Here is a 22,283-nt window from a genome sequence, read left to right as displayed (position 1 = left end):
GGTTTTTGGTTTTTTTTGTATACTGACTGTTTCTGTTTTGTCTTTGTAGATATTTCAACATGGCAGAGGTCAGTGAAGATGTCTTATCTCTTTTTTTATTCACTAAAAAAACTTAGCTGCACAACTGGCGAGCTTATCCCATAATGATATGGTGTTTTTATTTATTTACTAGCCTAAGTGTTGTGGATCAAATACTTTATGTTCGTTTGAGGATCAAATGAGAACATAATGCATTTTATTTTTAGGGAATAATGAATATAACCATTTGGGATTCCGTAAAAAATGACCGAAACACTAAATAAAGATAAAATGATTGACTGGTGTCTAGAAATACGGATTATCCCTTGGTCTTCTTCCGACCGACAGAAACAGGTTGGGAACAACCCCCAAAATGAGGGATATCCCTTAGACAAGGGGTCATTTTACTGTTGTAGAAAAGAAATCAAAGTACTGAAGTACTGAACATCGGATGAACACAATTGCAAGTTCTTGTGGATGGTCAAAAGCACTTGTCTCAGAAAAAAATTCACATATCTCTTTACCTGAAACTGAGATTAATGTACAGAAAATTATTTTTTTCTGAGACAAGTTTGTGTGTGGATGACGAATAAATGACAGGAAATTCATCTTCATCGTAATAACTGTTATGTTGTAGTGATACAAATCAGTATACACTGATTTATTGTTATATATTATATTAAAATAACAGTTACATGTATATATGATTTCCATCCATTTGTATGCCATTAAGAAGCGCTTCATTCTAAAAATGTGCGCACGGTCAACGCTTTTACAACCCTATGAAGTTACAAAAAGAAGCATTCAATACTTATAATTACAATTTTTTATCTATGATCATGAAAACACCTCAAGGTCATCACGATGTAAAAAGAAAAACTTAGATATCTTCAATGGGGGGAAATTCATTATATTTGGACCATCTTTTCTAAAAGAGAGATCAAATTATTTTTAATAACAAAGTCGATATAAAAATGCAAGTCCATGAATATTACAAAATTCGTGGACATGTTTTGACCATATAATACCAGATAGATGTATGGTTCTTTTGGGAAAGTTCCTTCAAATAATATAAACATAACATTTTGCTCATTTGTACTAAAAAGTGTTTTTTTACAACAAACAAAAATTATCACTTGAAATGTACCCCTCATAAAAGGGATAGTCATTACATTGAGAGGTTACCTCTCATTTAAGGGTTTCTAACCAACCTGAGTAATACATGTACCAGAGGCGGATTAAGAGGGGTTTTCAGTGGGCCCGGTCCTCCCTTTTGTGGGAAATTTTGGTTGATTATATAGGGAATCACTGAAACATGACTGGAGCGGTCCCCTCTTAGGCAGTCAGTGGGTCCCCTCTTATGAAAAATACTGGAGCCGCCACTGAATACCACGTCCGATAACTCGTGAAGAGAGAGTGCCACGTACCTGCACGTTAGAAAACCTTTGAAATAATCATCTGAGGGGTCTGCAAACTTTATGTTCCTATCCAACAAACATATCCTAATTCTCAAGTACATGCAGCAGTCCATATTTCCCGCTCTTTATTCTTGTTCTGGACATGCGTGATATATTTGCCACTGGACGTAGATCAAACAACAATCAATCGAGTAATGTGTTGAAGGGCTACACCAATCGATTAATGTGTTGAAGGGCTACACACCAATTGATTACTGTGTTGTAGGGCTACGTCAATCGATTAATGTGTTGAAGGGCTACACCAATTAATATGATATCGATTGCCTTGATATTTAAACAGTTGTTGTTAATGGCTGTTCCTGTCAAAGTTTATTTCACTGACAGTGTTTCAAATTGCATCGCCTTTTATTCACATTTATAACTTTCTGATTATTTCTGAATATTTTGTGAAAAGGGTCTTTTTTCCAGAATTGTATTTCATATACATTTATTATATCAATGTGGTTATAGTGTGTGATAACATTGTGTGAGGGAATTCGACGTTTGATGTACCACTGTTCACTCCAGTGCAATTTATGACAATACCACTGCATCAATCAGAATTATTTTTTTTGCAGTGTTTTAAGAAATGATTTTGCTTTGTTGTCGCGTATTATTTGTGAAACATTCAATGTTTTAAAAAGGCGAATTATCTTTATAAAGTCAATGATTATGTTGACTTTTGAAGGCCAAACCGTCTACAGCCTTAAATACGCTAATGAAAGATCCAAAAACTTTACCAATACATAACGACATGATTATGAAATTATAACAAATCTATTGGTTAACAAATTTTTACTCGTTATTGCAAAACAATGAACTTAATATATCTGACATTTTCTCCCTACCCAGTTTACCCCTATACATTTTTATGATGTGGACTGGTCATTGTTATTGAATCGTAGGCAATTTGATTGGATTAAGTTGTTATTAGTTTACCTTCAAACTTGTTTATGCTTTTCATACATGACTATTGATTAATTAGAACGTGCATGAATGTGACCGGTAACTAAAATGACCTTCAAACTGGACACTGGACGAGTCAATATTATGTTTTATCAATGAAAGTTAAGGTATGAAAGGTAAGAATTGCCACTTATTCGATTTTCACAAAATTTTCGGAATATACAGTTGGAAAGTTTATTTTTTAAAAGCCTATTGTGAAGAGTAAATAGAAAGTTTACAAATAATACGTTTTGTTCCATTAAACAAGTCATTTTCGTAAGAGAAATACCGAAATATATTTTACGCACGACTACGGCAGGTAAAATTATTAGTTATCATAATAAAAAAAAAGCATTTTTCAGTCTCATTGGAATATGTTGATTACAATTAATCCCAAACTTAAGAAGTAAGTAACTAAAGTCAAAATATGTCCGATCTGCCTATTTCTGCACATCAAAAGTCAATACGATCGTTTTAAAGTCAATTTCGTCTACCTCACAAAATCTTGTTAGGCACTATAGTTAATAACTTGAATAGTATGTGCGACATTTGTCAGAAGTTTTTAAATTACGCCTTCAACTGAATACACAAAACTATTAAAATTATTGCTCAATAAATTTGACAGATATATAAATGTCATAAATATAGAAAACAAACGATAAAAACATGTCTTTGTTAAAGTATATAACTTTTGGTCAAAGTGTTTCTATCCTGTACTCTCCTTTTAAATAGACGTCATCTCTTTATAAGCCAATACATATATCTTTATTATGTTGTCACCTTGTTTTTGGACCTGTAAAACCAGGTACAAAAGATGAAAACTTTCCGTCAAATCATTGAACCTTATCCAATCACGTGACAACTCTACACATGAAAATTAAAACTTGTTATGAGTGACAAAATTTGAGTGAAACAATAAAGAATAACGGATTTTTGGTAAAGAAAAATCATGGGGAAGGAAGCGGTAAGTCATACAAAGTTTATTGTCGTAATTCTATCAGTTTAGTACTGACATACTACATATTATATCAAATTTATGTAAAAACAATTGTAATTAATTGTGATATAAAAAAAAGTTAAATTGCAATAAAGTTTGTTTTATGAAAAAGATAAAACAAACAAAATTCCTACAAGATTAAAAGTTATTTTAAAATACAAGAAGTTATAATTATAGATAAAAATAGAATGATTTTTTTTCAATAGAAAATTTAAGGTCAATAGAAAAAAAAACCGGTTTGAATTTAAATTTAAAAATCATTTTGGTGTAAGAGTAATCTGTTACAGTTACAATGTAATCTATCATGGATATAAACTTATTTGGTTCGTCAACAGGCACGCATTTTATATGTTTCTATTAAGATATATGCAAACGTTGATTAAAACTGTTTGATTGCGACTTTTGCTGCACAATGATTACCAAAATTTCCACTCCCCGGGCAGATTTTGTAGAGCAGAACAGAGTGGCTCGAGTGTAATGTGATACATCATTATTGTTTCCCTTAAACAATTGATTAATCGTCTCGTTTCTGCCAAAGAACAAACACGAGCTCATGTACATGTATGTTAGGTATGAACTTCTAACAACTGGTTTATTATTGTAAGAGGAAATGCAAAATGGATCTGTATTCATCTATTTAAGGTCAAACGAAAACAGCCGCTTACTTTATTTCTTAAGGAAATTTTTTAGGGTATTTGACCTCTTGGTAGCTACACCGTATATCCTCAAGTTTCATAGGTTTGCTCTGCTTTATGGAAATTTTTTATAAATAAAAGACATAGAATAAAAATAAAAAAGTTTGTCGTTTGTAAATTTAAAAATAATTTCCATTCAAAAAAGTATTTTTCTCTATCCTTCAATATCGCGGTATACTGACACTTTGAGTCATGGATAAATGAGAACTATGCAGGTATTTAACTTATTAACCACACAGAACACAGTGCACTTTGATATGGAAAACATAATTACGTAATAAAAAAAATGAAAACTTTCATTAAGCTTAGTGACAGTTTGAATAAATGAAATGAACCTATTCATATTAACTCAGTTAATAATTATTATTAAGACTTATATTCAAACATAATTTGCTTTTGAGCTCTGGTCCATACTAAAATGCATAATACTGTAAAATGTTTTATAACATTGAATAGCATATGAAATTGGGAAGTACCAACGCGTGTACTTTATCCTTTTCGTTATTGTACAGAGTTTCACGAATATTTTTGAATGTAAAGAAGATAAAAATATTCTGTTCAGGTACATTGTATCAAAAGGATCGCATTACTAAGCTAATATGTGTGTATGTGTTTCTATAAACTTATAGGCTCTGATTTACTTTGGAAGGAGTCGAAGTAAAATTACATATATAAACGAAATGATGGTTAAACAAACCAAAATCATAAAATATGTTTGTTTTTCATCTAACGCCTCAAAATTATGTCGGCAAGAATACGCCCGAGGGATACCGAAAATTCGTGAACCGGAAAAGAACAAACAAGTTCAAAACTTAATCTGTATTCATTGATTATTTACAGAATACACAAATCTACGAACGCCTTATTAACAGCTTATAAGGTATACATACCTAGTATGTGTGAACAAAATTATACAGCCATTAAATTCATATTTGCACACACAAGTTTTAAACTGAGCTCAGTGTTGCTATCTATTAAAAAAGATTCGATAAGCAGCTTACCAAAATCTGCATTAAATTAAAAAATTGAATTTCACATTTCGATTCCACGAATTGTTGCAGTAATTAAATATTTGCTATTGAATCTAGATTTCAAAACCGGATCCGTCGCTAAATGAAAAACTGATGAGAGTGATGGTTACTATATTCTTAATCTGGTTACTGAAACTACTGAGTACACGAACTACTTTTTGCTTCATTTGATTTGCATTTCTAGATCAGCCTTGATCAGGAAAATTGTGAACGAAAGTTGTGAACAAAATGTGAAGTTTGATGACAACTTAGTTCTATCTCTTACAAAATTAAAAAATTACAAATTTGACACCAGATAAAAACAAATACTAGTATTTAGTTACTAGCCCTTCAAACACTATAACAGGCAAGAAAAATTGATTCCTGTATAATGATATCACCAAATCATAGGCATGGGATACTTAAATATTTATATACTTTAAATATGAAACTTGTAAATGCCTTATATACATTGTAGCTGAAATCGTTCACAAAAAAAGTATTTAAATTTTAATTTGCATTCGTTGTAAATATATGTATGTACAAATGTATCAATTTATTCTCATCTGTTTTCATACCACTAATGGGATAATATGTATTGTAACGAAAACATAACTAATCATACATTGATGACGGATTAATGCTATCAGAAAAGTATGTGATTTTCATATGCCATAAAACAGATTTATTTCACCATTTTCACACGAACGATATCCAGATAAAATTTATAATTTTCCCCAATGCTGATTTCTGTCAATCGTCAAAGCCATAAAGCAAATATATTTAATGTTCCCCTCAAAATCTGCCAGCTTTCGTTTAGTCATTGTGATATAGGTTTGTTTTTTATACACAAAAAATAGGAAGCTGAAAAAGCGGATGTCTACAACGACCAGGTGAGAATTGCACCAGCAGACTTTTTAATGCTATTTATTTTTGTATATTAACATGATGATCTTTTCACTATATGTTTAATAGATTTAGCAAAGCTTGAGTTGTTAAGTAGCAATATACATTTCCCTACAGAATTGAATAAATATCAATCGTCGTTGCGAGGGTATCCAATCTTTCAGACGCACCCATTTCGAGTTGTAATTCTACATACAGTAACTGTTGCAACTGTTTACTAAATCAAATGTTGCTACATAACTATATTCAAGCCTACGGCGGAGTCAAGTCATCCACTGTGTCTGCTGGTAAAATGACACTGGTAAATAATAAGATTTATGAAATGTAAACATTGTACATTAAAAATGTAACAGTTAAAGAAAAAACGAACTAATATAAATAACTTGTAAGAGCTAATTATTTACGATCACATTCGACACAACAAAGTTTTAAAGTCACTGAAATTACGTTGATTCGGATTTCCTATCAAATATTACTTAATCGTCATCCTGATTAATGGAATGGGATTTGTGATCATCCGAATCAAATCAAAGTACTTATCACATTATTATTCTTCGTAATCCGCGTCTGATCGGAATAAAAATAAGATTCCAATGCCCTGTTTAAGGAAAGTGTTTATGTATAATTATAAAAGAATGGATTTCATAAGCTCTTTAAAGTGACCGAAAGTTATACCACTAGACATACCACCTTTTTGCAGTGGCTGTCTAAAGTTTTCGCCCTTCTGCAGAAACTTTCAAGTTGTTTTGATGTTTGATTTGTTATTGTTCTTAAATGGCATGAACTATTTGACACTGGATGTTATACAAGGAAATCTTCAATTTATTCGTTCTTTGTGTTTTCAAATATTGAACCAAGCATGCCAAAGTCTCGGGTGTTATTAATAAACGTCATGAAGGGGGCTATTTCGTAACGAAGAAGAGTAATTTTGAAAACTATGACATAAACTATGATGAATAAGTGCATTATTTTTCGCACGTATTGTGTATGTAAAAAATAATCTTAACACTAGGAAAATATATCATGCTTATATTAACAAGTTATGAGATGATTTATTTACTACATTTTTCTCCTTTACTTCATAATTATTCGTTTCAATTCGATGCACATCAAAGAAATGTACTCCTGTGTTTTCTGAATGTATAAAAGTTTTATTTCATAAGTAAGTGTATTCTGGCCTAATGGTATTCCAGTCTCATATCAATTTAATGAAAAAGTTTTTAAAAGTTTTATATTGTGAAAATATTTCTTTAATGTCAGTCAAATCAAGTTCAAATTTGACTGGTGAAGTTGTAACTGGCTGGTTCGGATTAAATTAAACTCACTACACAATGCATTCTTTTCAATTCTTTTGAGGTATATACATTGTTGTATTGAATGTATTATAAAACTAAAATTTAATGACTTTGGGAATATCTTTAAATTTGAAACTAGATGACATAACGGTATATAGTGAATAGGTTAAGTTCATGTTTTAATGATACGTTGACCTTGTTAATGTCTAACAGGTATCGTAAATGCCTATGAAGTATTGTTAATACCTGTCGTCACAATACACAATTTTCTTTTCTTTTGTGTGACAGTTGAAGGCTGCGAGACTCGGTGCATTACGTTTGCGCGCATTACCACTACATTTGCGCGCAAAAATCATTACGTTTGCGCGCAGCTTTTGATTACAATTGCGCGCATTTTTTTGACAGGTAAACCCAGGTAAAATACAGGTAATAATACTTATTTATTTATAATTTGTTCAATTATTTACCCTGCTCACCAACGATGAGGTGGAAGTGGGATTTCGAGCAAGATAATTCCGTTTTATTTTGCACAAGCACTAAATCCTAGAAATCTATACAGATAAAATTGTTAAAATGCTTAAACATAGCTAATCTTGAAAAGGTAAAGGTATAATTGATAAATTCATTACTTCACATGTTGTTACGTGCCGAAACTCCATGTTTGTGCCTTGGTGTAACTTTAAAAAAATAACTTAAATTATTTACTAATTTTAAAAACGATCACTATTCATTGAAACACTTTTTATTCTGAAACATTCGCAATGAAGTTACATGTGTGTCTTAAGCTATACTACGGAGTTTATAATGCTCACTTTAAAATTTGTTTTACAATTTTATATGAACAAATTATAATTTGAATTAAGAAATATTTTCAAAATTAATAATTGATAGTCATGTTTATTATGAACATGAAAAATATATATAGTCAAATGTAATTTAATTTAAATTTTTACCTGAATTTACCTGTAAAATGAATGCGCGCAAATGTAATCAAAAGCTGCGCGCAAACGTAAAACATTTTAATCCCCAAATGCGCGCAAACGTAGTGCGAGATAAGAGCTTTCATTTCCTTTTCACCCAAAACATAAAGTTTATATATAAACGACCCTCATAAACGATTGCAGCGGTACCGCTTGATATTAAAACAGCATTTAAATTGTAACTTTTATTTAACATTCGATTTCTAAATCGTGTGCCAAAATAGCGATACTGTTAGGAGGTCCTATATTTTAAAACGACATTAATGTGTTGGTCGCGTTATTTGTACATGTGTTGGACTATAGTGCTTGATGCTTTCAATCGAAGGTCGATTGCTACACTTTCATGGTACTTTGGTTGCCTCCACAAATAAACACTGATTGGTAGGATATTTCCAATTGAAATTTAAGTAGCCTAAACACCAACAATATGTTTCTGTCGGGTTTTTTTTCCTTCTTACTTTTTTTTAGGATTTGAGAAATTCAACATTTTAATTTCATGATGATGGTTGAGCATAATACGATAAATGATAATAATTATAGATATATAAAGCCCAATAGAACGTAAGTTTGAAAAGTTTTCCTTTATTTTCATTTATCAAGAAAATAATTTCTGAAACCAATATATTTTCATAATGTTGTAAGAAAAGTCGCGGTCAAAACGACACGGGACTAAAATTCACAAAATGTATTTTTTATAGAACTAATTATAATAATACTTATTTATAAAAGCGGCAACTTTGTCAACAAAATGTCTTCTTAGTTTTATTTTTTTCACTAATTTATAAAACAAATTGGCTCGGTACTTGATTGGCTTTATCATGTTTATGGTGCCAAGAAATATACCCTTTGCATGGTTAAAATTCAACAATTTTTCATTTATCAAGGCTCATAACAATTTTCTCAGCTGTAAAATTAATGTATTTTTCTCAGCTGTAAAATTAATGTATTTAATAAAGAATAATTGTTCCAGTAACTTTTTCAAACCATTTTTAAAGCAATATTTGTGACTTTTATTTCCTCTGACTTTTTGTCAGCTTATCATATTTGTCAGTTATATAGGAATAAAATAGAAATCTCATGGTTTAAGATTCGAGTATATTGCACCATAGACATATAATCTATCGCTCTGATTTCACGTACCGCTTGACAGGTTATTAATATATCTTTCTATGTTTGAAATGTGTTTACTTATGAAATGCTTTATTGAATAGCTTTTAATATTTTAAAATGTTAGTGCATATTACTAGTACATCAAGTGCATATACTTTGGAGATATTTATTTCTACTTACGTTGATAATATCACCATGCGTGAAGTTCAAATTTTGCTGGTTTTTTAATTCTTGAAATTTATCTACCGAGGAGATGTTTTCTCCTGATAAATTGAATCCATAAAAAATAAGAATTGATCAAATTTTAAACAAATATTTTAAAGGAAACATCAACAAAATAAAGGTATTTTCACAGTAAACTTTTCCTGAATAATTCAAAACTTCATATCCATACAAATAACCAGCTAATTCTGAATCTTTATTGGCATAATTTGGACTTTGTCACATATTTATATAGTTTATACGATTTATAGATCAATAACCATTAGAATATAAAGAACACACATGTAAGTATATCCGCTTTCTATTTATAGTTCGTGTGACTGTGTTATAAAAGAAGCAACATTTTATTAAACAATTCCACTTTAACTGGGCTGCGTTCAATATCGTAGCTGCTACGTAGTGCTACGTAGATTTTGACTATTGAACGTGTAGTTATAGACTAGCTGCTACATAGATATTGATAGCAGCTACGTATAGCTGCTACGATATTGAACTTTAACCAAGAGTTCTTTTTTTTGTATAATTGATAATCAATCAACTATTGCTTATTTCGTGATTATCGTTACACTTTTCATCAAATTTTGTTACGATTGATAATTACATTTTGTTCATCTGTGGGGTTTGGTCAACCGACCAAATTTCAGAGCATTATACCTTACGAATACAATCTTTTAATCATGTCGGGTGTTCGCTTTTCTTCTATCCGTTTGACGTCACGAAAAGTTAAAATGGTGTTCAATGCATAAGTTCCGGGTAAATAAATCATAAAATGAAGAAAAAACAAATGCCACAAGCTTGTAGATTTTAATTAACTGATGGTATCAACTCGTTGCGATGAATGTCGTTAAAATAAATGCGTGTTTTAATAAACAAACAAATATACCATATACATGTACTTATATACTTATATGTATATAGATGATGATTTCACTGAAAACTGATCTTTACTTTTAGGAGAAACTAGTTTTATACAATTAGGGTCAATACCATAATTGGCGGACACTATCTTAAGCTTTAAATTGTACATCTTAGTTATAACCAAACGAAACCTGCTTCATTTAACGGGTGGTTTAAATTTTAGGAACTTATTCTAAATGGTGTACTCGAAGTTAATCCGTGTTTTAGTAAGTCAGCATCGGAATTAGGTTTTACGTCGTACAATTTAAGTTTTTTTTAGCCTTCTTTTGAAAAAAGGTTTGTTAGATTTGAAAATTGGTAAACAACTACTTTCTCTGATTTACTCGTATATTCTTGGAAGACATCCTTCCCTTTGTTGTTATTGCCTTGCCGATTTTTTTTATTAATTCAGTTCTGAGTTTTGGTATCAAAACTAATTTAAGAACTAGAGATAAACGATACAACAGCCACAGTTAAGTCTGCTTCATATCTTGACTAACATCTATAAATTGACATTGAGAGTCGGTCTTTACAACAAAAGAGTAATTTCAGATTCCCCATTGCGAACTTTCCATTTCTATGTAAAAAGAAATCATAATTTTATGATATATGGTGAAAAAATTGAAATAGTTGATTCCTACTGCTACCTTGGTGTACAACGGTAGCTTTTGTACTGCACGAAAAAAACTTCTTGATCAGGGACAGAAGTCTTTGTATGCTCTATACCGAAAAATAAAAAATATATGTATTCCCGTCGATTTGCAGCTAAAACTGTTTGACTCATTGGTTAGTCCTGTTTTATTATATGCTTCAGAGGTACGGGGATTTGAAAATAAAGAAAGCATTGAAAAAAATACACCTTCAATTTTGCAAAAACATTTTGAAATTAAGAAGCAGTACACCAAATCATATGGTGTATGGGGAACTCGGAAGATTCCCTTTGGAAACCATTGTTAAACGTAGAATGGTGTTGTTTTGGAATAACTTATTATCGGAAAATAACAAGTTATCTTCCAGTGTGTATAAATTAATGCTCAAATTACATTTTCAAAACCCCACAAAATTTAAATGGATTACGTACGTTAAATCCATATTTGACGAAAATGGAATTAGTTTTATTTGGCAAAATCAACTTCCATTGGATAAACTGGGATTAAAGAACATAATTTCACAAAAACTGAATGACCAATTCACCCAACATTGGTTTTCACAAATGAACAACTCTTCAAGAGGTACATTTTATTCATTTTATAAAGATGAATTTCGTTTGGAAACCTATTTGATAAAGTTGAAGCTGTGTGACAGGATTTATATGGCAAAACTCAGATGTTCAAATTTAAAAATTCCTGTAGAAACGTGAAGATGGTCCGGAATTCCAAAAAATGCACGAATTTGTCATATCTGTGGAAATGGAATAGGAGATGAATTTCATTATCTTTTTAAATGTCAAAAACAAGAAATAAAACTGCTTAGAACTAGATATATACCACAATATTATACTGCAAATCAAACGGAGTACAAATTGAAACAGCTTTTTACATTTTGTCATGTAGTCTAAGAACTTTACAAAAACTTAGCAATATTTTTAAAAATTCTTACACGATAATTGTGATTTATGTTAGTCTGTTTTGAGTTGAATGTTATGGTAGTTTGTAAATTGACATTTTGCTATATTTTACCATGTATGTAGCATTATTATGTTTAGTGTGAATGTATTGAGTATAAACATGTGTATACGTGTATATATGATGTCCTCTTGTACACCTATGTGTCTGAGGTTTATTAATAAAGTATTGTCTATTGTCTAGTAAATCAAGAGTTCTAAATGTTGAATTTGAAATCATCCCTTCGTAAATTTTACAGAAGCCACCACGTAGTTGGGTGACCGTTACGGAATATCCGTTTCACAGATGATGTCGGATATGTTCCTTATGTCGTAATTACAATCCAGTTTCCTTTCCACAAATGTAAACCACCGAATTTTACTATTTACCGGGTTTGTAATAACAAGAGCAACACGACTGGTGCCACATATTGAGCAGGATCTGCTTACCCTATGTTGTGCCATCTCGTTTTTCTGTTTGTCTAATTTACATTTTTAGCCATGGCGTCAATTGATTTTTTCATCTATGAGTTTGAATGTCCCTCTGGTTTCGTTCGCCCCGCTTTTAAGAAAGTCTTACTTCTTCCGATTTTATTTTTTTATAAAATAGATGATTTAAAATATAAAATATTCAGGTTCTTTGTTGTTCTAATATTATATGACACATGTTAAAGATAACAATGACATACACATATATAAAGACACACTTTGTGGTTTTAATGATAATGATAATGTATGGGGTTTTTTTCTGAATATAGAAATAAAATTAAAAAACACTTAATATATCAATGAAAATTCGTTCATTGGAATTGTTGCAAAAATATCTGTTTGGTAGATTTTTTTTATATGACTTGCAACTAATGCAATTTACAACAGCGCACGCTTCGCATATATAATACTTACCGTAGAGAGTCTTACAGCTGGTATTTTCTAAAAGTTAATGTTTATTGGAATGGTTTTTATATATATATGTATTATATCTTTTTGCATTAATGTTTGTGTAGGAGATAATTGAACGTGGTAATTGGACTGGGCGACTAGATTTTATACTGTCATGTATAGGCTATGCTGTAGGACTGGGCAATGTCTGGAGATTTCCATATCTCTGTTTCAGAAATGGAGGCGGTGAGTACAACAATAGAAAATTTAAAAAATGGAGATATTAAAAGTACTATAATAATAGTTAAAAATAATTTTCAAATGACTGCAAGTTGTCTTTAAACGAGAAGCATGTATCCGTATTATCAAGAATATTAAAACACTCAGCTGAAGGTACCTAAATTAAATAAGTACTAATGTTGATTAGAATGAAATTCAAACCAGTGTGGCTGTGGCCATTGATTGACACATTAAAATTCATCCATTGACTGGGACAATTTACGTGAACGTTTGTCTGTAACGACCACTGTTCACGACGTACCTACGATAGACATTTAAACTGTGGGGTCACCAAAGGTTTCTTAACGCCTTTAATTATAAAATATTTCAAAAACTTAATCAGGAATAACCTTTATGTTTTGATTTATATAATTGATATAAATCAAAACATCGTGTTATTTCTGATTAGTTTTTCAAATTACTTTATTAAGGTGTTGAGAACCTTTGGTGACCCCATAGTTTAGGTGTCTTTAAAAAGTACATAGTGAGCAGTAGTTGTTACATACAAACGTTCAATAAATTGTCCCAGTCAATGGATGAATTTAATGTGTCAATCAATGGCCACAGCCACACTGTTCTGAATTTCATTCTATTTATAAATCATTATATTTTCATTATTTTTCAAACTTGAAAGACCAATGTATAAGTATGTTGTATATTTAATATGCAGCATGATTGTATTTACTGTATTGCAGGTGCATTTCTTATTCCATATGCTATTATGTTGTTTATCGCTGGAATTCCTTTGTTTTTCTTTGAATTGTCATTTGGGCAGTTTGCTTCTCAAGGACCAATTACAGTTTGGGCTGCAAATCCAATGTTCATGGGTAAGTTCTACGCTATTAAAGTAACCACCGTTTACTGAATTGTTCACTTTTTTAAACATAAGTAATATATTTATTTGTTATTTACTATAAAACATGTGTATACCAACCTAAACAAAGAACAACAGTTACCCCAAATCGATCTTAACTGACTTGGTTAATGTAATTATTACATGTATACACGTACATGCTTTGGTTTGGTTCTTGTGAATATAACTAGAGATAACAGACGTTGTACAGTTTTGTTCTTTTATTTGTTCGTCTCTCTTACTACTGTGCTTTTCAAGATACTATAGAAACTCTTTTTAAAAACGCTTAATTTGTATTTATTCTTAGGTATACATCTTAGATAATTAGATACATTTGATTTTCTATGATTGGTTTATGTATTTATGAGATGTTTATTTGGCTGTGTTGCATAATTTGTTTGTGTTTTTAGGTGTTGGATGGGCCATGGTTATGATTAGTGCCATGGTTTCAGCATACTATAATGTCATTATTATGTACGCTATATACTACATGATGGTGTCTTTCGTCAACTTGGATACAAAGTTACCATGGGCAGAATGCGATCCTGAATGGGCAACTAATCTTTGTCGACAAGAGGCTTATCCAAACTTTGCTTCTATGACAAATGATTCAGAAATTAAAAAAGAAGCTTTCAGTAAGTTATATAAATTTACAAACAGTCTGTTCATCCAGTTTCACTAAATAATTGAATCAATTCTTAATATATCAACCAGGAACCTATTTTACTAACTAACAAATGAGTGCGTCGCACAGGCACTCAAGGTGGTGTTATATAAAGGTATATAAAGGGGGGATTCTGAGATGAGTGCCTGCGGTGCGTCGTCAATAATTTGTATTGGTAATATTTTTTTGTTTGTTATTTTAAGTTGTATAAGATTACATTACATTATAAAAGCTTTGTATTTTTTATAGGATTAAAGGACACAATGTGTTTGGAAAAACTGTTACCAAACATCTCCGAAGCAGCAGGTGCCATGCCAGCATATGCAACAATAATGGACATACCTAGTAATCTCCTGGTTCATAACACGTCATCATGTGATCTAGACCTTAAGGTGCCTAGTGATGAGTATTGGACGTGAGTACAATTAATTCATTCAAGCAGAAGTCCACAGCTATACTTAACTATTTAGAATAAATGAGTTCTTTAATAACTTCATACTCAGAAACGTAAGGTTGCGAACAAGGAAAATATACAACTTTATGAGAGTTAACTGACATTATTATTGCTGATTCTAAAAAAAAAAAAAACGTTCTTCTGGCTTTTCTTGGAATAAATTATAGAAATATTTAACAGATATTATTAATCGCCTGACAACGTGTTTTCTGGAATACATTGTGACCATCATGTTGTATGCTTAGCCCGGTGCTTAGCGCCTTAAGGGGACAATACACAAAACCCTTTTAAAGCGTCAAAACAAATATAGACATCCTAAACATCAAAATACTTCTAGACTCACGTTTTATGTGTCAAAGTTAAGTAAAGTATGTTTAAATATTTACACATCACTTAAAAAGAAGCTATTAAATTTAACTTTCAACGTCGTAACGAACAACACCCTGTTCTTATTGATTATATCAAAGCCTAATAATTACAAGTTGTACATTTAAATCGTTTGCATGGTTGGTATAATTTTACTGAGTAGAAAAAATGACATATCTGTCACACATAAGACCCCTTTTATTTGAATATATAAAATAAAAAAAAACAAAAATGAGAAATAAATTAGATAGAGTTTTGTTTTATTTTGAGTGAAGAGTATATATTTTGCACATATAAAGGTTTTGCAATGTAAAGTTATCATTTCTTGTTATATGTTCTTTCTACATCTTATTTCATATTACAAGTTTGAATTTTTTACGGATACTATGTATTGTATACACCTCGAGAGCGTTATCCCGAATGGATGTACAAAATGTATTTAATTTACACCAAAAATAGTGTTGTCAATGCAGAACGATAAGTTAAATGATTTAAGGGAGAGAGTGGTCTTAAGGGAGAGGGTGGTCTTTAGGGAAAGAGTGGTCTTAAGGGAGAGGGTGGTCTTTAGGGAGAGGGTGGTCTTTAGGGAGAGGGGGTCTTTAGGGAGAGGGTGGTCTTAAGGGAGAGGGTGGTATTTAGGGAGAGGGGGTCTTTAGGGAGAGAGTGGTCTTAAGGGAGAGGGTGGTCTTAAGGGAGGGGTGGTCTTAAGGGAGAGAGAGGGTGGTCTTTAGGGAGAGGGGGTCTTTAGGGAGAGAGTGGTCTTAAGGGAGAGGGTGGTCTTTAGGGAGAGGGGGTCTCTCTGGTCTTTAGGGAGAGGAGGTCTTTAGAGAGAGTGTGGTCTTTAGGGAGAGGGTGGTCTTTAGGGAGAGAGAGGGGGTCTTTAGGGAGAGGGGGTCTTAAGGGAGAGGGTGGTCTTTAAGGAGAGGGTGGTCTTTAGGGAGAGAGTAGTCTTAAGGGAGAGGGTGGTCTTTATGGACAGGGGGTCTCTCTGGTCTTTAGGGAGAGTGTGGTCTTTAGGGAGAGGGTGGTCTTTAGGGAGAGAGAGGGTGGTCTTTAGGGAGAGGGGGTCTTTAGGGAGAGGGGGTCTAAAGGGAGAGGGTGATCTTTAGGGAGAGGGTGGTCTTTAGGGAGAGGGGGTATTTAGGACGAGGGGGTCTTTAGGGAGAGGGGGCCAGGTCTTTAGGGAGAGGGTGGTCTTTAGGGAGAGGGTGGTCTTAAGGGAGAGAGTGGTCTTTAGGGAGAGAGTGGTCTTTAGGGAGAGGGGGTCTTTAGGGAGAGGGAGTCTTAAGGGAGAGGGTGGTCTTTAGGGAGAGGGTGGTCTTTAGGGAAAGAGGGTGGTCTTTAGAGAGAGGGGGTATTTAGGTCGAGGGGGTCTTTAGGGAGAGGTGGCCAGGTCTTTAGGGAGAGGTTGGTCTTTAGGGAGAGGGTGATCTTAAGGGAGAGGGTGGTCTTTCTGCGATTAGTTTAAATTATTTAAGGGAGAGGGTGGTCTTTCAGCGATTAGTTTAAATGATATAAGGGAGAGGGTGGTCTTTCAGCGTTTAGTTTAAATGATTTAAGGGAGCGGGGGGTCTTTCAGCGATTCAATCATGTTATTGAAAAGCATGATAAATGCAGGGTATCCAATTTCATTAAACGACATCTTTGTGTAAGCATTAAAGAAACTTCAAATGAATGTTTTAATAGCTGTTATTTTTCTTTCCACAGACGATTTGTTTTACGTCTCCACGAATCTGATGGTTTTGATGCGATTGGTGGTCTCAGTCTTAAGCTGACTATCTGTTTATTTTTAGCATGGATTATAATTTTCTTCTGTCTCATGAAAGGAGTTAAATCATCTGGCAAGGTAAACGCTACGAAATATAGTTATTTAAATGTGTCTGTTAACTTTAATTATCCATGGAAATGTAAACAAGTAAAAAAAATTTTACTTCCAGTACGGTTATGATTGCCAATTGTTAGCTGTCATTAGACAAAAAAAAATATCGCTATATTTAGGCAGAATTTGTAAACTTTTATCTATAAGTATGCATTCCTTTACGTATGTTGATACGCAAACGATAATGCATGCTATATCAACAATGTCATTACGATATTAAGTACATATAAACAGTCATTACGGCGAGAGTTTCATAAGCAATCACTAGGCTTTTTTTATGAAGTCACTAGGCTGAGTGCTATATAAACAGTCGCTAGGGTGAGAGTTTCATCAACAATCACTAGGCTGTGTGTTTTATCAACAGTCACGAGGCTGAGTGTGATATAAACAGTCGCTAGGGTGAGAGTTTCCTCAACAATCATTAGGCTGTGTGTTTTATCAACAGTCACTAGGCTGAGTACTAGTGTTATATAAACAGACGTTAGGGTGAGAGTTTCCTCAACAATCATTAGGCTATGTGTTTTATCAACAGTCACTAGGCTGAGTGTTATATGAACAGTCGCTAGTGTGAGCGTTTCATTAACAATCACTCGGCTGTGTGCTTTATCAACATTCACTAGGCTGAGTTTTATATCAACATTCACTATGCTGAGTTTTATATCAACAGTCGCTAGGGTGGGAGTTTCCTCAACAATCACTAGGCTATGTGCTTTATCAACATTCACTAGGCTGAGTGTTATATAAACAGTCGCTAGGGTGAGAATTTCATTAACAATCACTAGGCTGTGTGATTTATCACAATATGCTCGTATCATTTATCGATTTAGCAATAGAAGTGTCAAAATAATTATTAAATGACCAAATGCAGTTGCAATATTGTTGAAATCCATGGAAAGTGGTCTTTTTCATAATAAAAATTAGTTAGATGACTTTAAAATTGAAATGTGTTGCAATTGTTTAACTGTTGTATTTTAAAATTATTAATGTAAAAACCTTTTTATTAAACATTTGGCGTGTTTCTATTACCAAAGGTTCAAGCAAGTATATATGTAATGGATGTCATTGAATCATTTTGAAAAAAGTGATGTGTTGGGAATTTACAATGAGACATCACAGTCTAAACAGTAGTAGCTGGGAATTTCTAATGACTTATAAGAATGACATCTAACAATTTAATTTACATGTTTGTACATTGTAAATGACAGATAATACAGATCGGCATGTGGTTTAATAACTATATATAGGATGTCTTCCTAGGGCTCATACTATAAATATAATGTCTTCCTAATCATAGGGCTCATTACAAGCATATCAATCGAGTTACAAAAACAGGCAACATATTTATAGTATACACATAACAGACAATTCATAATAATTGTCAGTTTATTCAGTATACAAAGGAGGATAACTCCTATTACACATGAGATATTGATAACTGTAATACCATATGAATATAAATAATTACTCTGAATATCAGCACACCATGAAGATAATCAACATAAATATAAAATGTTGTGAATAAAAGGATTTTACGAGAAATATGAACTTTTATAGCTGACTATGCGGTATGGGCTTTGTTCATTGTAGAAGGTGACCTATTATAGTTGTTAATTTCTGTGTCATTTTGGTCTTTTGTGGAGAGTTGTTTCAAAGGCAATCATACCACATCTTCATTTTTATATTTTATATTTAATCTTTATATTTCTACTAGTTTTGACGCATGATAATTCAATTTAAAGTACATGCTATATTTTTTCACAGATAATTTGCCCTTCTTGTTTCACATAAAGAATTAAAATAATCTCTGAATTCTGATATACATTGCATGTCATCATTTGACGTTATCCATATCAATTTTTTTTTTTATCTTTATTCAATTTCCTTAAGTTATGATTCTCAAATTATTATATAGAGGGCATGTAAGTAAGAAATGAGCTTCATCTTCAGCCATGTTGATATGGTAAAACTTGCATATTTTATCCTGACCAGGTAATACAACCATTTTTCCTTGACTATCAAACATTCTCGAGAACTTTCTCAACTGCCTCTCGCAATTCTGAGATTGTGGTGACTAAGTCTATATATTTTACAATGAGGACTTCAATGAATACTCCAAATCGTTTTCGCTAAAAATTCATTTAAACAATAAACTTGAAAGGAAATAGGAATTTGTCAAAGAGGCAACAACCCGACCAAAGAGCAGAAAACAGCCACCAATGGCCCTACAATACAGCTAGAAAATCCCGTACCGGAGGTGTGCTTCGTCTTACCCCTAAACAAAAATGTGTACTAGTTCAGTGATGATTGACGTCATATTAAACTCCGAAATATATAATGAAACTAACATAAAAAAAATCATACAAGACTATCACAGACTAGAGGCTCCAGACTTGGGACATGCGCTAAAATTCGGCGGAATTAGACAAAGTCATGGTTTTGCTTCATGTGAACATCTATAATCTGCTATTATTCAACAATTTTGCGTAAACCTTTTTCACAATATTTACACTATACCCTATCTCTTACCGAAGCATAGACTTTGCTATTGCTTTATTTGAGAAAACCTATTTTGTATCGGTAAAACTCCTTTTTACAACTTATTCAAACTAAGTTTTCTTCACAATCTTAACTATGGTACATGTATGCTATTGTCGATTTCGTGATTTTATTAGAATCATTTTGGGATTAACCTTACCCATGCGTTGTCATGGTAATTGCTATACTTTGTATCCACAAACTTAATTCTCATTAATAATTTGTTTTCAACTATTTTATAAGATCCCTCTTAAACTTAAACATTATAACAATAATAAGAAGATAACAAGACTATTTGGAGATTTGAAGGCTTCAATTGGCGATTTCATTTAGGTCTTAAATCGATTTGACACTAAATTTCATTGCAATTGAATAGACAAACTCTCGAGTCAATCATACATTCCAAAATAATGCAAATAACGCCTGAACTTGCACGCATTATTTCAGGCAAGCAATCTTAGATGTGTTGCCTTGAAATTTGTAGCGTTTTCCAATCGAAATGAACGTTACAAAAGGTTTTGAGATGGAAAGAGTGTGCTTGTCAATGGATAGTTTGTGAATTTAACTTCAAGACTGACGGGGATACCAGAACACTCAAATTGTAATAATTTTAGAATCTTTTTATAGGAATTTTAGAAACTATTGAATATAAACAATGATAACTTTTATTTTTCAGGTTGTATATTTCACGGCAACCTTCCCCTATCTTATATTGATTGCACTGTTGATAAGAGGACTTACTCTTGAAGGACACGAGAAAGGTGTTGAATTCTATATGACAGCGGATTGGGACAAACTTAAGGACCCAAAGGTAACGCATGACATAAACTTAAGGACCCACAGGTAACACATTACATAAACTAAAGAACCCAAAGGTAAAGCCGGACATAAACTAAAAGACCCAAAGGTAACGGCGGACATAAACCAAAGGACCCAAATGTAACGCCTGACATAAACTAAAAGACCCAAAGGTAACGCCGGACATAAACTAAAGGACCCAAAAGTAACGTATGACATAAACTAAAGAACCCAAAGGTAACGTATGACATAAACTAAAGAACCCAAAGGTAAAGCCGGACATAAACTAAAAAACCCAAAGATAACGCATGACATAAACCAAAGGACCAAAAGGTAAAGCCTGACATAAACTAAAGGACCCAAAGGTAACGTATGACATCAACTAAAGAACCCAAAGGTAAAGCCGGACATAAACTAAAAAACCCAAAGGTAACGCATGACATAAACTTAAGGACCCAAAGGTAACGCCTGACATAAACTTGAGGACCCAAAGGTAAAGCCTAACATAAACTTACGGACCAAAAGGTAAAGCCGGAAATAAACTAAAGAACTCAAAGATAACGCCTGACATAAACTCAAGGACCAAAAGGTAAAGCCTGACATAAACTAAAGGACTCATAGGTAAAGCCTGACATAAACTAAAGGACCAAAGGTAACGCCTGACAAATGAGTTGTTTGTGCAAAAGGATGTCTTATGGTTCAATACAAATAACAGTTTATACTTGTCGTTTCATTTGAATAAAAGGGGTATACGTCAGTGACACAACCAACATACATACTATAGAGGCCAATAAACTCATTATATATAGTTACAAGAATTAACATGTTGTTCACGAAGTCAGACGCGCGTTTCTTCTACAAATGACCGAATTATCAGTGATGCTCGAATAAAATAAAGTTAAACCGGCAAAATAAAGTTGAAGAGAATTAAGGACCCAAAATTCCGATTTTTTTTTGCCAATGACAGATAATGACAGATAATGTAAACTATCCGTAGTAAATTGAAAAGTTAAAAGTTATGTAAAACAATTAATTTATAATTATAAACATATCACCGATGAGTCGTGTCAACATAGAAGTGCTGACTTCAACATGGGTTAGTCATATCCTCGAGGAGGACACCTCATGATATACCCGGTACTAACGGGGAAGACAATAGTCATTTAATACTTAATAATTTCCATTCAAAATAGTATTTTTTTCCTATCCTGTAATATCACAGAATACTGACACCTTGTCATGGCTAAATAATTACATTAGATGTATGTTTCATTATAATACGTTATTCGGATTGGCTAACTAGAAATCTCGTGATATTCCTTAATCAATTGCATTACACAATGCAACTTTTCATTCATGATGACACGAGGTCCCACAATAAAGTGCACATGTAAATGAAATAAAAACTTGATAAAAGGCGTGTTTTCATGATCCTATAGGT

The 22,283-nt window shown here is 32.5% G+C and overlaps 1 protein-coding gene across 2 annotated transcripts in view; it reads left to right on the top strand.

The window, feature by feature from the left end:
* Window positions 1-3,133: 3,133 nt before the first annotated feature.
* The window catches only part of LOC139486132 (sodium- and chloride-dependent glycine transporter 1-like), a 29,911-nt gene continuing 10,761 nt past the window's right edge, over window positions 3,134-22,283 (top strand). Inside the window, exons 1-8 of one of the 2 annotated variants that reach the window (XM_071270850.1) lie at window positions 3,134-3,384; window positions 5,983-6,015; window positions 13,140-13,260; window positions 13,989-14,120; window positions 14,557-14,781; window positions 15,060-15,225; window positions 17,338-17,476; window positions 20,721-20,855. In XM_071270850.1, coding sequence (XP_071126951.1) covers window positions 3,370-3,384; window positions 5,983-6,015; window positions 13,140-13,260; window positions 13,989-14,120; window positions 14,557-14,781; window positions 15,060-15,225; window positions 17,338-17,476; window positions 20,721-20,855 — 966 coding nt within the window. In that variant the 5' untranslated portion in view covers window positions 3,134-3,369. The remainder of the gene's footprint in view (window positions 3,385-5,982; window positions 6,016-13,139; window positions 13,261-13,988; window positions 14,121-14,556; window positions 14,782-15,059; window positions 15,226-17,337; window positions 17,477-20,720; window positions 20,856-22,283) is intronic. The other variant, XM_071270851.1, reaches the window with a different exon arrangement.

The sequence above is a fragment of the Mytilus edulis genome, chromosome 8, assembly GCF_963676685.1.
Source record: "Mytilus edulis chromosome 8, xbMytEdul2.2, whole genome shotgun sequence".
NCBI classification, from domain to species: Eukaryota; Metazoa; Mollusca; class Bivalvia; order Mytilida; family Mytilidae; genus Mytilus; species Mytilus edulis.
This window is presented reverse-complemented; position numbering and strand designations above follow the sequence as displayed.